At 43.6% G+C, this 16,748-nt stretch overlaps 1 protein-coding gene across 7 annotated transcripts in view; it reads left to right on the top strand.

Annotated features, from left to right (window-relative positions):
• Window positions 1–16,748, top strand: part of cbfa2t3 (CBFA2/RUNX1 partner transcriptional co-repressor 3) — a 57,810-nt gene that overhangs the window by 30,490 nt on the left and 10,572 nt on the right. For 6 of the 7 annotated variants that reach the window (XM_085167655.1, XM_085167568.1, XM_085167329.1 and 3 more), the window contains 6 exons: window positions 7,036–7,191; window positions 9,165–9,487; window positions 9,752–9,841; window positions 12,368–12,549; window positions 14,687–14,970; window positions 15,646–15,731. In XM_085167655.1, coding sequence (XP_085023781.1) covers window positions 7,036–7,191; window positions 9,165–9,487; window positions 9,752–9,841; window positions 12,368–12,549; window positions 14,687–14,970; window positions 15,646–15,731 — 1,121 coding nt within the window. The remainder of the gene's footprint in view (window positions 1–7,035; window positions 7,192–9,164; window positions 9,488–9,751; window positions 9,842–12,367; window positions 12,550–14,686; window positions 14,971–15,645; window positions 15,732–16,748) is intronic. The other variant, XM_085167494.1, reaches the window with a different exon arrangement.

Here is a 16,748-nt window from a genome sequence, read left to right as displayed (position 1 = left end):
TACATGTAAATTTTTCTGCTTTTGTTTGTCTGCCTGCCTGCTTTGCTGGTCCATTCCTAGATGTACATGCACAGTCACTTCCTCATATCTGTGACTCTGTCTTGTCTCCCACTTCCTCCCCCACATCTCTGCTCTCATCAGTCCTTCTCTCTCTCTCTCTCTCTCTCTCTCTCTCTCTCTTCCTATAACCCCATCCCCTCCCCTCTCTGTGGCAGCTGTGCTGGTGATGGCTGTGTGCCCATGGTGCAAGCTGGCTGTGGGGTCCCAGGTGGCTCACATGACAGTTATTGATGTTCAGGTGTTCAGCTCCTCTCACACAGGGACCCTGGAGCCACACAAGCACGCACACAGGCAAACCCACACACATTTGCACACATGCAGAAGCACAAAACACATGCGTGCACTCAGATGCTGTTTACATACCTACACAGAACGCATGCGTGTAGTCATGTACTTGCATAATTATCCATAAAAACCTGTGTATTTCCCTGTTGCTTCTGAGGAAGTGTAAGCGATACAATAACAAGTACAACTGAGAATTTGTGCCTGCAGCTTCTGGCATGTAAGGAGAGCAATTTTTATGGTTTTTTGGTGATCTTATATGTGGGACCATTTTCTCTCTCTCTGTGTGTGTGTGTGTGTGTGTGTGTGTGTGTGTGTGTGTGTGTGTGGTGGGATAGCCAGTGTCAGTACCAGTGCCCAGTGCAGTCCTAACACACTCCAGATGTGTCTGGCTAGCCAGGGAGTTGTTCTTGGCACAGCCTGCCTCGGCCAAATGTCACAAATACTTTCCTTTATTTAGGAATGGCTCTGAGTTAGTGGCTGGAGAAAAGAAGGAGGTGAGGATGGACGGGTGGTGAGGGAATGAAGAACAGGGCAAAGGGAGGACAGGTAGATTTAAAAAAAAAAAAAAGAAAAGCAAAAAAATGATTAGCAATGTAGGAAGACAGGATAGCTCAGGGTGGGGGAGAGGGTGGGGGGGGGCAAAAAGAGGAGATGTAGAAGGACAGAAGATAGAGAGGGAGGAGTGAGGGAAGCGGGAGTGAGGCAGAAACAGTCTAGCATCTGGATTTTATTAGCAGCCGTTGGGAAAATCTGAAAAGGAAGTTTTTTCTCTGCGAGCACGTCGGCAGCAGTGATATGCTGCACATAACCACTTCACTGCCGACGAGAGGAGCCAGGCCCTCCCAAAGGAGAACAGATGGTCGCTAGAACTTCAATACAATTACATCAACAGCTTTCACAGATATAAGCAGTGTATGACAGCATCCCTGCAGCTTTGAGAGGCAGAAATACGGCTTTTCTAACCTTAGCACCTCTGGTCCTGGATAAATTGTCTTTGATCTGTCCTCACCTTCTGCTTGTCCTGTAGTTATTCTTACTCTTCCCTCCCCAGTATGATCATTTAAAAGAAAATGGAGATCTTTTCGACTTTGAAAAGCTTGAAATTGTCAATGATCTGCTTGTTGTAATCTGATCAAAGACAGCCCGGCTGTTGTCAGTGCTTGAAGACAACCAGTCCTCCCCCATCCTCCCCCATCCTCCCTTCCTTATTCCCCTGTTTGTTATTGGTCACCGTGTTTATTATGCCATATGCTGCACATGTGTAATATCACAGCGATTCTTAAGTAACAAAGGGCAAAATGTCCATGTTTGTGTCCACAGCATGAGCATACGTATTTTGAAAACTTGTAAGCACGTGTGAAACCATCTGTGCATCTGTTTATAGTGTGTGTGTGTGTGTGTTTGAGAGTGTTCTTGAGCAACTGTAATCTGAACCGTAGGAGTGAGGACATTGCTATGAAGTTACCTTCAACAGGCAGCTTCAGAGTTAAGACTTAAGGTTAGAAATTGGTTTAGATTAGGGTTAGTGCGATGGGGACAGGGAATACACTACTTTAATGTGAGTCCTCATAAAGATAGATGTACAAGCGCGTTTGTGTGCGCACACACTGCACCGGCCTGCCTCCCACCCTGTCATTAGTGAGGGCTTTAAAGCCTCTGAACTCTAAATCAGCTCAAGATGAAGCGGAGTCTGGGATCTGTCTGCAGCAGCAGCCTCGGTGCAGACTCACAAATATTTATGCACGCACACACATTCCTATCTTACCTGTGGCGCGGTGCACCCAGATAACAAGGTAAATGTCAAAATGGAGAAGCAGGCACACAGACAGAAACAAATACATTGACTTGCTCTAGGTTTTGGGAAGATGACATTAATTGTGTGCTAATGATGTTCACACTTCCTTTTTATTTGAATGATATTTGTGCTGGTACTATAATAATGGATTGTACTGTAGGTGCTGTAGCCCTTAGTCCCAGGTCCAAAAAGCAAGGCCTGCAATCCCCAGTGTTTTGATTCTAAGGCCTGGTGGGGGTCTGGGGGCCAGGGGCTTAGGCTCTGTTTGTGTGGACTCCACAGCGGCGTGATAGAGAACAGATGTGGAAAGCCAGGCGGCTGGGCAGCCAGCCAGAGCAGCTGGGAGAAATTAAAAACAACAGCATTCCTGGAGACTAGGGGAATTACAGTGGGAGGGAGGGAGCGAGAGACAGAGAGAGAATTTTAGGGCTATGTGGTCACTGACAAGAGTCTCTGTGGAGTATGAGAGACTGAATAGACAGGGGGGATTTAAGGGGACTGTTCTGCAGTGGTTAGCTAAAGCTAATAAGTTTCAGCCGCATTTCCAGTGGAAGAACAAATGCCTAGATACACATACAGTCAACACGCGGGCAAATGCATGCGTAAAATGAGACCACGCTGCACAACCAGCATCTGAATGACCTTCTAATATCTTATCATTACACGGTGGTCGTTATATGTCTATCTGCGCTCGTCTTAAGGAACTAAAATGAAAACATGTGTCTCTGAATCTATAATGAGACCCTCAAATGACTTAGACAAACCACTGCACTGTGCATATGCCTGCATACAGTATGTTATCTGTGGTTTTGTGTGCCTTGCAGTGAATTGTTTTTCATCTCATTTCATCATGGCACAAGGAGAGAACAGGAGACAGAGAACATTTTTAGAACTCAGACTGAGGACTGTTTCTTTGGTGAGCAATCTTTTAGCCCTGATTACGTCAAACACAGAGAGATACAGCTGTTCAGAGAGTCTGAGAAACAGAGGCAAACAGCCTCAGAGAGGAAGGTAACGGTTGTATCGTGCCGTCGAATTTTCAGCACAATATTCAGAGATATTTTGGACCAAAAAAAAGATGTATTTGTCCCTAAAGTGGCCTTCTTAGTAGACTCAGATGTGTGCAAGTGAGGGAGAAATAGCATGGTCCAAACCTGAATCTTAACCACAGGTCCACTTCACCTGCCATACCCAGCTCTCTTTTTATACTTCTTTTGGTATAAATATTTTGTCCTTCAACGCGAAGCACAATTGGAGCACAGATGGCCACAGATGGGGATGCAGACCTTGCAGACTTCCTAATGTATTAAAAGTAAAATCCAGAGCATGGTGTGTACGTGTGCGCCCTGTCTCTGTAGCTGGTCAGATTAAACAGCTGTCTATAATCCCACGGTGGGAGCAGACAGGCTGAATGGTCCCCTTATCCTCGTCCTCTCCTCCTCGCCTCTCATCTCCTCTCCTCTCAAAAACTAACCGTACACACTAGAAAAGATCTTGTACAGAGAGTGACATAATAAATTTGCTCAAAGACGAGGTTTACTGAAACATATGGCTGCTTCTATAAAGGAATAAGGCCACCAATTCAACAGCATGTAATGTGTTTTTACGTGTTTAGTGCTGTATAGAGGAGCATCTATTTATACAAACCAGCCTCGTTTATGTTTAGAGCGTCTGGCATCGGGCAAACAGCAGAGTGCCCCTCGTGTTCTTGAGGATCAGTGTGTCAATGGCTCTCACACTGCACACTCCAGTGTGGCACTCTTTAAATACAGACACCAGCTGTTGAACGGAGCTCTCAGAAATAGGCTAACACCAAGGACTGAGGCCGACTGAGGCAGGAGGTGTGCGTAGGAAAACATTTCGCAGGAGTGAAATGAAAAACACATTATGTGGTAGTGATTTGATATATTAGCTGATTACTATACTCCAGCTACACACCAGGGTAAAGATACAAAAAGCCCAGTGAGTGTTAAACATTATGCTTCAGTAGCGATGCTGGTAGAGTTTTTATTAGCTCTTTTTGATTAGCAGAAATGCATTACCAGACATTATCGCTAACTGGTTATGTTTGGCTCAGGATGACATTAATTTATAAATCAAAAATTTGTATTTGTATTTGTCATTTGTAATGGCGTTCGCCACACTTTTCTTACATCAACAACATCCTCAAAGCACACAGACAAGATTCAAACATAGGCGAACAAGGAAAAAGCAGCACGCAATGTCAGAGAGACAAAGGAGAAACTTCCAGACTCTCTTAAAAATTCAAAATGTGTGTGTTTTTACGGCAGGGGAAAGTTCATAAACTTAGACAGTGAATCATACGCCTAATCATTTGTCCATTCTTGTGAAACTGGCAAAGTGATGTGTAATTTTTTCCTTTGTTTGAAAAAATATTGTCTCGGCATGTTGCTGTAACATGGTGCAGGCTCCTCTGTGCCTCTAGTGCATTTTACCAGCCAAGACAAGCAGCAGATATGTGTGAACACACTGTTTAAACAGATTTAATCTGTTACGCTATTTTGTGTCATGTTTAATGATGGTAAAATCCGATATTTCAAAACCATCTGCTAAGGTAAAAGCCCCCAGACTACCTTAAAGAAGCTGACTGTGAGTTATTGAGTCAAGGGACACTTTATTGACTTTGCAAAAATGCTGTCTGTGGCAAATAATTATTTGTCTCCTCTTCTAAATTTGCTCTGTCACCTGCTCCTTCGCACGTAATCTCACTAAAGCATACAGGAATTGGAGATTCGACCCACAACTACTGTGCGATTTAAAATTTCAACAGTATATAAGTTCTCAGACCTCTTTATTCTTCGATATAAACGATAATGCCGAGACCTCACCGGACATATTATAGGAAACGTTTAAAGCTTATATTAGGGGGTCCATAATATCATATCAAGCTTCACGGAATAAAAATAATAAACTAGAACAGTTAAAATTAGAAAAAATAATCCATGATTTGGACGCTAACAATGCAAAGGCTCCCTCTTTAGATAAATACAACACTATTTGTGCATTAAAATACAAACTAAACCAGATATTAACTAGCAATATTAATAGAGCGTTCATTTTTGTATTTTGAATTTGGGGATAAACCACACAAGTTGTTAGCTAGACAACTAAAGAAGTTAGAAAATGACAGAACGATTCACAAAATTAGATCACGTAATGGAAACCTGGTCACATCGTATAAAGATATTAATGATAACTTTAGACAGTTTTATGAATCTCTTTAAATTTGGCAAATATCTGAATTCAAACTTTTGGTCGCTGTCTTCTCAGAGATACTTATTGTCACAAATAAGTTAGTCTCACTTACTGTGCTTGCATTAAAATGCAGTTAACATCCATGATGTGCACATGAATGTGACATCAGCTCTGATATCGGCAGCAGGAACACTTTAAACCAGTGGTATTATTTAACCAGATCATAAATGTGGTCTGATATTGTATTTTGGATGGTAACAGTAGAAAACAAAATACATAAACTGAGCCAAGAAAATTAAGGAAAGAGAGGAAAAGAACAGTTTCTCTTGGCCCCTAAGTTGGTTTGCTTATACTGTTCTGCCAACTATATGAAGATCTATGAAAACTACTGTGGTCACTTGTTTGGGTTATTTGGGTTGTTTGGTCTGTGTTAGTGAGACAGGACAGAATTATTATTACTTTTTTTTTTTTTAAATCCAGTGATGACAAGACAGATGAAAATAAGAAAAAGAGAGAAGGTGAGGGATGGGGTAGGAAGCATTTAATGCCACATAAAGTCTACAGTGTGCTGCTTTGCTAGAGTAGGGAAGACGGGCCTCTGTCTTAGGCTTTGTTCATGAATAGATGGGTTTACTTGAGTAATAGAGTTTTAGTACTCAACCGTATGCATAAACTGAGTGTTAATAGTGATTTTATTGTTTCTTATGACATGGTGCGCATTCATTGCACTTTGCCAGTCACACACATCATTATAAAATATCTTCTTAAGCTGAAAAAGTCATCACACCCTCAGCTCAAGTTTACATTGCAGAAGGATCCAGCAGCTGCACTGACAGTCAGACAGAAAGACAACGCTCTATAGATAGCTAGATAAATAGATACATCGACTTAGTGTTTGCAGTTTTTCACATGACCGTGTTTTTGTGTAAGATTTTCTGTACTACGTGAGGCCCTTTGCCACTAGTGTACAACGTAGCGCATCTGTCCACGCACATGCGTGTGGCCATGTCACATAAACCACGTGTTGTGTTTTCTTCTCATGTCCGTTGATGTACCATCCATTCCCTTCACACTACAGAGCTTGGCCTTGCCTTGTTTGGTCCTGGCAGGCTGTCTGGCAGAGGACAGTGAAGCCTCTGGTAGCAGGACAGAGCCCCGCTGAAAGCCAGTCCACAGTGATGGACAGCAGCAGATCCAGCTGCACTTGTCACTGGCTATCAAGCCGGCTGTCTGAACTGGGGAACGAGAAGGGACAGGCGGGGGGAAGTGTGTGGGTGTTGGAGGTTACAGTGGAGGGGGTCTGATTGGGATCTCACAGCTACATGGATTGTGCATGTGTGAAGGAGAGAGAGCAAGAGGGAAGCGAAAGGGGGCTCTCAGTCAGCAGCAGCTGAGCTAGTGAGCAGGTGTTTTATGTCTCCCAGGCCCATGAACTTCCATCGGGAAAGACAAAAGAAGTTTGGATTCATTTCCACTTGCTGCATTGATTTGTTTTTGTTCTGTATATGTGGGGCTTCTGGCTTAAGAAAACATCTAATGGCTCCCAGGTGACGATGTCAGTGCTGTCTTTTAAACCACCAGTCTCCACTTTGAAGTTTTAGGTATACACTTTTTTTGTTTTTGTAAAGCTGGAGTTCGTTCTTGACAAACTGTGTCTGTCTTCTCCTTTCATATTGTAGGTAGCAGAGTGCAGAAGGTTGGAACAATGCCAGATTCACCTGCGGATGTGAAAACCCAGCCCAGGTCCACCCCACCCACCATGCCTCCTCCACCCCCGGCTGTCAGCCAATCAACCAATCGCAATGCTTCGTTCACCCCTACCACTAGTAAATCAAGTAAGGATCCTTTCTATCTATTCCATCCTATTTTTAAGTAGGAAAAACAACACGTCCACTTTATACTTTAACATCTTTAGTCCGTGATTTATTTACTATGAGCGTCCAAACTTTTTGGAATAAATTGTTCATAACCCACTGAGCGCTTACACGCTGTGAGACGGGTGTAAGAAAAACATTGACTGGTGTGCTGCTTTGGTGACTTTTGAATGGAGTCGCTCTAAACCTTTATCTCATAGTAAACAGGATGTGGCTGTGCTGGTGTCCAAGGCATTGTAAATGCTTCTTTACAGCATAGATTAGGTAGTTGGTATTGGGGTAAAAGCTGCTTTACACCAAACTGGATCAGTTTGTGGTTTAGCTGTTAATATAGATGTCATATTTTAATCACAATGTCTATGATTTGTTGTGACTTTGGCCTTATTGTGTCTTTGCTAGGACTTAAAACTCTTCCTTCCTTCCCCTAAATTTGCCATGAAAACGAAAGTAGGGCTATTCCAGTAAGAATAAGAAAAATTCATTCGTTAAGACCTACCACATGCCGATCAGACTCTTCACAAATGCATACATTTTTGTAATACCTTAGCAGCCGTCTGTGATGAACTTCGCAGCCATTTGTTCTGCTTTTGTCATGTGTCACTCTATACGCTTGTGTAAAGGAAGAGAAATTCCAAATATGTGTTTCTTCTCTGCTCTGATGAACAAGTGTTGAAGTCACTTGTGCGTCAGGTGTGTTTCCCTGCAGGCGTCCGTGTGTGCTTGTGTCTTTTGGAGTGCATAACGCCCTTGCTGGTGGGACAAGTGTCTTTGAGTGTCTATGTAAGTGTATGGCATTGTGTATGCGTGTGTGCCTGTGTTGTTTACCAGCTGGTCAGGCGGCAGTCGGTACAGGGACATCAGCCAGGATGGTGTTTCAGTGTGTAGAGTGCTTTCTTCCCTATATAGCAATGGCAGACTATGTTGTTTCACCTGTTGTGGCGGGTGGTCAGGAGTGTAGATCTCTCCTTGCACCTCTCCCTCGCTCTCTAAAACCAGAACACAAGTGCAGCCTATTAGAATCACATGGGTTAGTCCATATGTGTTCAGGCCTTCGTTCCGTGGATTAGAGCAACAAGCATGCCTGAGAGGAACCAAAGCAGCTACACACCAGTGGACATTTGAACTGCCTATAGTCTTTGCTTTATCAAAATATGATGGAAAAGTATCATACCTGACAGTAGCTCACTACAGAGCCCTAAAAATACACACTGAAAAGATTATGCAGCTGGTTGGATGCTGTGCTCACTGTAAGTGCTGTCATATGCTGTTATCGTGAAGTTTAAGCTATATACAGCTTTAGGAAAAAATGCCACGTTGTGTCATCATTAGGTATTCCAGCAAACACGCAGCATTCATACACAGACGCAAATATATTTATTTCAAATTGGTGAGACACGGGACTGACCGGAGAAGAGCATTTCAGGGGAGAGGTCATACGTGTTTTTGTTTTTCTCTGTTTGTTTGTGCCTGCATTAAGAAAAATACGCGAGTGAGTATAAATGTGTATGAATGCTGTGCCTATTCTGAACCTCAAAGCTGCAAATGTACTTTCAGCTGGTGGACATGTGCGGGCCCAGATTTAGCTACACACCTGCTACTGGAATAAAAGTAACACAGGCCATAGGACTATTTTTGGCATCTCTTTAACAAGTTCCTCATATAGTTGTGTCCTAGTGAGTGAGTGAGCGAGAAGCAGGGTGAAATAGACTGATACAGAGGCAGATGGATGGGTCGGGGTGGGAGTCAAATGGTACCACTTGTGAGACAGCTGAAGTTACTGCAGAAAAATAGCAGAAAATTGCATCACTACAGTTGTCATTTACCGGAGGCGTGGTATCGACTTTAAATCTGTTGTGTGCTTTATTTAATTCATCTCAGCCAAACACTCTTCTGTCAGCAGGATTTAAAAGCTTCTGCCCTTGTCATGCCCCTAGATCTGTCAGATGCCCCTCAGGCCCCTCCGAAACTACTGACCCAGTTCACGCCGCCTCCTCCTCCTGTCTGTTTATCTGCAGTGCTGAATGGGAGCAGCCACTCTCCTACATCGCTAAACGGTGCTCCGTCCACTCCTAACGGCTTCAGCAACGGGCCGGCCATGTCCTCGACAGCCTCGTTGTCCAACCAGCAGCTCCCGCCGGCCTGCGGTGCCCGGCAGCTCTGCAAACTGAAGCGCTTCCTGACCACGCTGCAGCAATTTGGCAACGACATATCACCTGAGATTGGAGAGAGAGTGCGCAGCCTCGTCCTGGGACTGGTGGTAAGTTGTGATTATGCTCGTGTAGAATTTGCCTGATGAATCTTTTCAGTAACAACGTTTTGTATAAATATCTGAAGCTACATTAAGCTAATACGTGGAACTTATTGTGTTATTTGTTCATTGAGAATCAAGAATGTGTGCACATAATACAAACAGATATAAGCATGTGGAGAAGACAATAAGGAAATGGCATGTGTTGGAATGATTGTGCGAGCTATCTATAAAGCATTAAAAGCACTTTTTTCTTCTTGTTGTCTTGGATAGAATTCCACTCTCACCATTGAAGAATTTCACTCTAAACTTCACGAAGCCACCAACTTCCCTCTGAGGCCGTTCGTCATTCCTTTCTTAAAGGTAAACGTCTGCACATTTCAACAAATCAAGCCTGATGTCCTCTAGTTAAATGCACAAACTTTACTTCTCACTGTGGTCAGCGCTCAGGACAGCGTTTCAGTGAAAGTATTCAAAGAGTAGTAAAAAGGGGAATCTATATGTGTACAGTGTGTACATGCGGTAGCCATCATACTGTACATAAACAGTGGTAAGACGTGCATGGTAATGTCTGACAAAAAGGGTGTGTGTGAGTTTGTGTGTGTGAGTGTCAGACCTCCTGGCGTGCGATGATCCTCCACATCTGGGACATCGCAGCAATAGCTGTGTTATATCAACCAGACAGGTCTGAGAGAGCTATTTGACAGCACTGTTACACACACATTCACACGTACACACACAGATAAAAGACACACAACAGCACACCCCGGAGAAAGAGAGGGAGACACATGGTAGAGGAATGTGTCAAGGGACCTGTCTTATCTCATCCTGTCTCTTCATCTATCACTTTCTTTTTCCTCACCCTAATCTGGCATTATTTCACTCTCACCCCATCTATCTGTGATTCCACCGCCATCTATCTGTGATTCCACCGTGAGTTTCTAGCTCTTTTCCTGTCCACTCAACAATCTATGTTCCTACAGGTTCAGTAAATCTACGGCATGTCCTTCCTATAACAACTTACTAGGGGTGCAACGATACACAAAATTCACGGTTCGGTTCGTTTCGATACTTTGGTGTCACGGTTCGATATTTTTTCGATACAAAAAAAATGTTCATGCCTTTTTATTAATTTGTCATTTATTAAATTTTCACGGCACATTCTGCACCACATCTCTGTGCGTTCATCATTTGTTTGAAGCCAGCTCACCTCCTGCAACCACTTTTCCGAGAATACGTGCTTCTTTTGTGGTTCGGACTCCTTCTGACATTTCTTTGGAAGTGGAGGAACATCACAGTAATTGCTTAAAGGAGCTTCTTCGACATCTTTAAGAGTTCTAAACAAATGTCTGTCCTCCTCCTGAAAATCTTATGTACGCAAACACGCGTTGCAACTTCTTATCTTGTGCGGGTTTTTATTTTGACAGCGAATGCGCACCTGCGGACCACTTATGTGCAGCCCTGGTTATTTAGCTCGTCATATTGCAGCCACAGAAATTCTTTTGTCCATGAAACCATAAAGCTGCACTTTCTTTTTGCCTTATAGTCTGATTTGTCATAACTTTTCCGTTTTGTCACTTCTTCACCCTGACCTGTCTTATTTGGCTCAGCAGAACTAAAATATATATCCTGCTGCTTTTACACACGCACTAACATAACGCTCAGCGATTCTCTGCGCGATCAACCTCTCACATGTTTAAGCTGCGGGAGATTTCACTTGTCATGTTTGCATAGTAAGCTAACGATTGATAAGACGATGTCAGAGGAATTGGTGCGCAAATTATCATCACTCACAGTTCACGCGATTGCAAAGTGAAAGCAAAAAACAAGCGCAAATTCAAACGCGATTTCAGTATGTCACATATTGACAGTGGCCGATGCCAATGACATAATTACCCAGCTACATTTCCGAAAGAATGCAAAAGCATTGACATATATTTTTCCTTCCTACGATAGGCCGACGGGCAGGGCAGAGATAGATTTTGGTAGCCCGACTGGAAAAAAGCCCCAGGACGTCAGGCTAGCGATTTTGCGAGCCCTGTATCTGATTGAGGAATCACTCATCTTTGGAAAAGAGAGTTTTTTATGGAGAAATGTCTCTTTCCAAAATAAAAGCTATACTATACGCTTCTTCTGGGCTATATTCTCAGCAGCATATTAAACATATCAGGTCCCCATAAGGAGAATCATGTGCTAACGGCTGTCTAAATGACTCGGGTAAAGCTTGTAGCATGCGCGCTTGTTTTTGTCTGCTTCCACTTGTCTTTGCACTAGGATGATGTCGGAGTAAATGTGCAGTCATATTGGTTGTGTTCCCACTAGTGCTGTCAGCGTTAATCTGAAATGACGTTAACGTCACAACACGGCAAATCTCCGTTAACGAGCTACCGCGGATCGCCTCATGAGTGGGGCTGGAAGACGTCAACACATTAATGAGCTAACTGCGCTAACACACTAGTTCCCACCAATTGAGCATTGCTGGCACATCCAACATACTGTTTTACTTTTGTCCATGACACGCTTACCTTCAGGGTCATACGTCACATGAAAACCAAAATAGTTCCAAACGCCAGATCTGAATGAGGGCGGGGGAGGTTCAATTTGCCATGTTGCAACTAGCCTAGCTTCTGTCTAGCTAGCTTGCCCTGTGCTCAGTGAATCTGTGTTCGACTACTCCGCCTAGGCTGCACTGTCGAGCGCAGATCCACTGAGCGCTCAACACAGACAGCATCGTCAGAAGGAAAGTTGATAAAATAAATTAAAAATGTTGTATTGTTCGATACATATGCTTACCGAACCGAAAGCACTGTATCGAACGGTTCGATATCATACGAGTATCGTTGCACCCCTACAACTTACATACTGTCTTCCCTCTTTTTTCCACTGAAGGCAAACCTGCCCTTGCTGCAGAGAGAACTGCTTCACTGTGCCAGGTTGGCCAAGCAGACCCCAGCCCAGTATCTGGCCCAACACGAGCAGCTACTCCTGGACGCAAACGCCAGCTCACCACTCGACTCCTCCGAGATAATGCTGGAGATGAATGAGCATGGCAAGAGAAGGACCCCTGACAGGTAACATCTCTCTGTTTAAACACAAGAAAGCACAGACTTCAGAAATGAACATGCATTGGCAGAGTCTTACACAGACTGTTGTAAATGAATTATTTTAGGGTATTTCAGAATGCCAAGCGACAAGGGGAGGCTATAAATCCTCTGTGCGGGAGGCGGAAGTCTGGACAGCCCTGATGCCAGACTGCCTCTGCCAGCTGTCTGTGAGGGAGGAGAGAGATAAATGCAGCATAGGAAAAGAAAAAAGAGAGACTGAGAGGCGAAAGAAAACGAGATCCAAAGGGGAGCGCAGGGAGCGAAGTACAGTACATGTCCTGAACATTATCCAAAGACAGACAGGAGGTCTAACAGAGCTATTGTCCCACATTTCTCCCCGGCTCTCTGATTTATTCGCTCAGCTAAGAGGATAACACACGAGAGAATTAACTGACGTTTCCCTTTTTCATTTCTTCCTTCTTCTCTTACTGGCACTGCCCTTCTTTTCTGATGACTTCTTCACCCCGCTCTCTCACTCCCCTTCTTACATTGCCTGACCTGCGGGCTCCCGGCCGCTGTCCATATGTCAGAGACGTGTCCAGATGGTGATGTGCTGGCCACAATGCTGAGCACATCCTAGGCAGGGTGTGGGGAGACAGGTGGTGGCTATGGTTTTGAATGGGACTAGAGGTTGGAGCTGGACATGCAATCCCACTGTAATCCCCACACATCCTCTTCACAACCTCTGGCTTATACGCAGCAGGCAGGACTCAGAGGACGGGAGGTGGGGGTGTACAGCTGGGCCAAGGCCTACGTCATGCCAGCTATACCTCTGATTTGCTAGACAGTACAACCAGGGATGTGTACGATTATAGCTGACATGCACAATAATAAAGACACGGATAACTGAGAACGAGTACGCACACACATAAACACACACCATCATCAGTGTTGCATTTATTCGCCTTTGATCCCCAGGATAATAAAGAGTGATTTCCATCTGAATGCCTAGCTATTGCCATCCAGCTAAACAGATTAATATCAACACTCCCATTTAAACTGTCCAGATGGCTTGAAAACACAACCTCTCGCACACACACACACACTTAAAGTACACAGACACAAATGAGAGTCACTAAACATCTGCCAAACACACAGCATTCAGCCCATATTGCCCCTTAAGCCCAAGAGCAGGGTGGGAGAAATACTTGCAATCTAAGAGTAGGCTGAGGGATATTCAGATTAAGAGCTTGAGATGCAGGGTGTATGCTTGGACTTGGTTTTGTTTGGTACATATGGCGTACAGCTGTGCAAAAGCTTTGGAGAGGCGCTGACTTACCGCAGTTGAACAACAAGCACCTCTCAGCAGGGATACGCAAGATGTGTGCATGAGGATGTATGTGCGCTGGCATACACCATATGGGAGTTGCTCAACTTTAAAAAAAAAAGACAGATTTGTGTTCCTTCCTGAAGCCTCTTCAAACAGGTTTAACTTGCAATACTGGAGTCTTCATTTAATAATTATCCATCAGACTCTGCTGTTACCATTTGATATTTAACCGTACACCAAATACAAAGATACATTAGAAGACAGACAACGGATAGGTATCATAAAAGGAATCACATCTACATGTTTAGAGCTAGTCTTTTCTCCTAAAAGGAGATTCTGGCTTTCACTTTATTGTGCCCTCCTGAACTCTGACATAATACATTGGCATTGGATATCGATGCTTGCAAAGCCATCCCACAGTTTCCATATTAGTCACTGTGGTCTGGCAAGGCCAAGGATGGAATAACAAGAGAAACATGTAGTCTGTATAAAGGTTGATTCTTTTCTTGCAGACATGCCAAAGTGAGATGATATATATATATATATATATATATATATATATATATATATATATATATATATATATATATATATATATATATATATATGAGATGAATAATAATGAGTTTTGTGTATTTTTAAGTATTATGACACTTGAGATAACATTGGAATAAAGTTTTAAAGGTTTGATACATTTGCAATTACTTTACCACTGATGACATCCAAAAAAAGAAAAAAGCAAAATAATTTGTGGCTATGCCGCTAAATCACCCTTTCCAGGCCATCTGGGCTCAGAAACACTGAATTAATCCACCACCCTGTCCTCTTTCACAGGACCAAAGACAGCTCTGAGAGAGATGGGTTGCACTCGGAGCACCTGGCTAAGAGGCCCTGCACCATCAGCCCCAGCCAACGCTTCAGCCCCAGCACAGGTCTTCCTGCTCACCCTCCTCTCAATGGACTCCCCACACACCCTCCCAATGGCATCCCCCACCCGCCAAACCCCCAAGTGGGACCCCAGCACTACCGTTTAGAAGACATGGCTCTGGCACACCAATACAGAGATGCTTACAGGCATAACGAACACCGTGAAGCCCGTGACAGGCACCGGCAGACAGGTAGAACAGCTGCAAAGCATTCATTTGGTTAGATAAGTCAGTAATACCACAGTGACACTACACACAGTTTCACGGTCAAGACCGAGTGAGCTTCAGTGTATATAAATGGGGTGTATGTAGAGAACAAAGGCCACCTGTCAGTCCAGTGTGATAATCCTTGTGGCACTGTGTCTATAAAAAGACCACAGCCATACATGCCCATGTGGTCACCTGCAGCAACCATACATGCCTTCCTTCTGGTTCTTATACAAATAATCTCACTGATTAGATATGAGCGTGTGTTTTTATTATAAACAATGTATAGACAATGTATAGTGGATTTAATGCTAGAGCGTGTTTCAGTGACTCTTCTAATTTGATTTGTGCTAAATTTGTATAATTCAGCGTCTTTATATGCTTTATTATATGACTTACATTAAAATGCATACAGCAGGAGTTGTACAGGAAGTATAAAAAATCAAAAAACAAGAAAATTAAAGCAGTGCGCTCAGCTAATGGACAAAGCTAACAACCACTGCCATACTGACATAGCTAGTAAGGCCTAAGAAATAAGTCAGGGAGTTTATTTCATTATGTCGACACAGTTATTAAAAAAATGAGTTGATGATGTGTGAAGTCTACATGACAATAATGTGGCACAAACCTCTCTGTGTTTGTGGGTTTCTTTTTTTATAGCAGTCCTCGGAGCTCGCCAAGAGGAAGTGATTGATCACCGTCTTACAGATCGAGAGTGGGCAGAGGAATGGAAGCACCTCGATAATGTACGAATCTGCAAAGCAGCTGTGTTTAATGACAACCACCTCTTTACTTCATTCAAATTAAAACAATGGGGGGGAGCTAAGAGGTCAGCGGGTGATGAAAGTTTGTTTTAGTGCAATTGACGGCATGCAGATGACAGGGACAGGAGCTGCTGACAGACAGTTGACCTTACGAGGTTTGCGTCAGTGCGGTGAATTAACAACAGACACACGCCTATCTGGATTCCTAGCACTCAACTCTATGAGAAACCATGTAGGCTAGAAACACATACACGCACACACAATGCAAGAGTGAGAAACACAGAGAGAGAGAGAAACAGGGCCCCAGATGGAGCTCAGGACCCAGCAGAGAGCAGCTCCAGCTGGGGTGAGCAGCTGAGACAAGAGCTGCAGTCATGGAGAGAACCGGCCAGGCCTGGACCCCTGCCAAATTAGAAACACTTCACTGAAATAAATATAGCTAACTCAGAGGGGAGGGAGGTGGTGGAGAGGCAGGGGAAAGAAGTCAGAGACAGAGAGAGGGAAAGACGAATGGGAATAATGATATAGATTGAATGTCAACCATGCTAAACCCATTTAGCAGATCTTTCTATGTCTGGAAAGACAGGGCACTTTGGAAAACAGTTACACTGGTTACAATAAAGGGGGAGGTGGAGGGGGAAGGAAATCTGTTGAGCTGGCAAGGAGCAGAGCAGAAGGGTAGAAGGAATCGGTTCAACACTGTCATCAGCAGCCCAGCTGTTAAATTATCATCGTTGCATCATCGTAATGCTGTCAGACATTCACCAACAAGCACGGAATTCATGAACAAATAGGTCGAGACACTAACACACACTGCTCGCAAGCACACGTCTGGTTTTGGGACAGGAAAAGTGGCTCGAAAAGTGGCTCTTACGTTTTGGAGAGGTTTTGTTCTTATGAGCTATTAGGAAAAACAATCTATTTAAAAATCTGGTCCCTTTCAAAACCTTTCATTTGAAAGTTTAACTTCCCTCCCGTTAGTTTACTTTATTCTGGGGC

This window comes from Neolamprologus multifasciatus, chromosome 1 (genome assembly GCF_963576455.1).
Source record: "Neolamprologus multifasciatus chromosome 1, fNeoMul1.2, whole genome shotgun sequence".
NCBI classification, from domain to species: Eukaryota; Metazoa; Chordata; class Actinopteri; order Cichliformes; family Cichlidae; genus Neolamprologus; species Neolamprologus multifasciatus.
The sequence above is the reverse complement of the archived record's forward strand: the minus strand, read 5'-3'. Positions and strand labels throughout refer to the sequence as shown.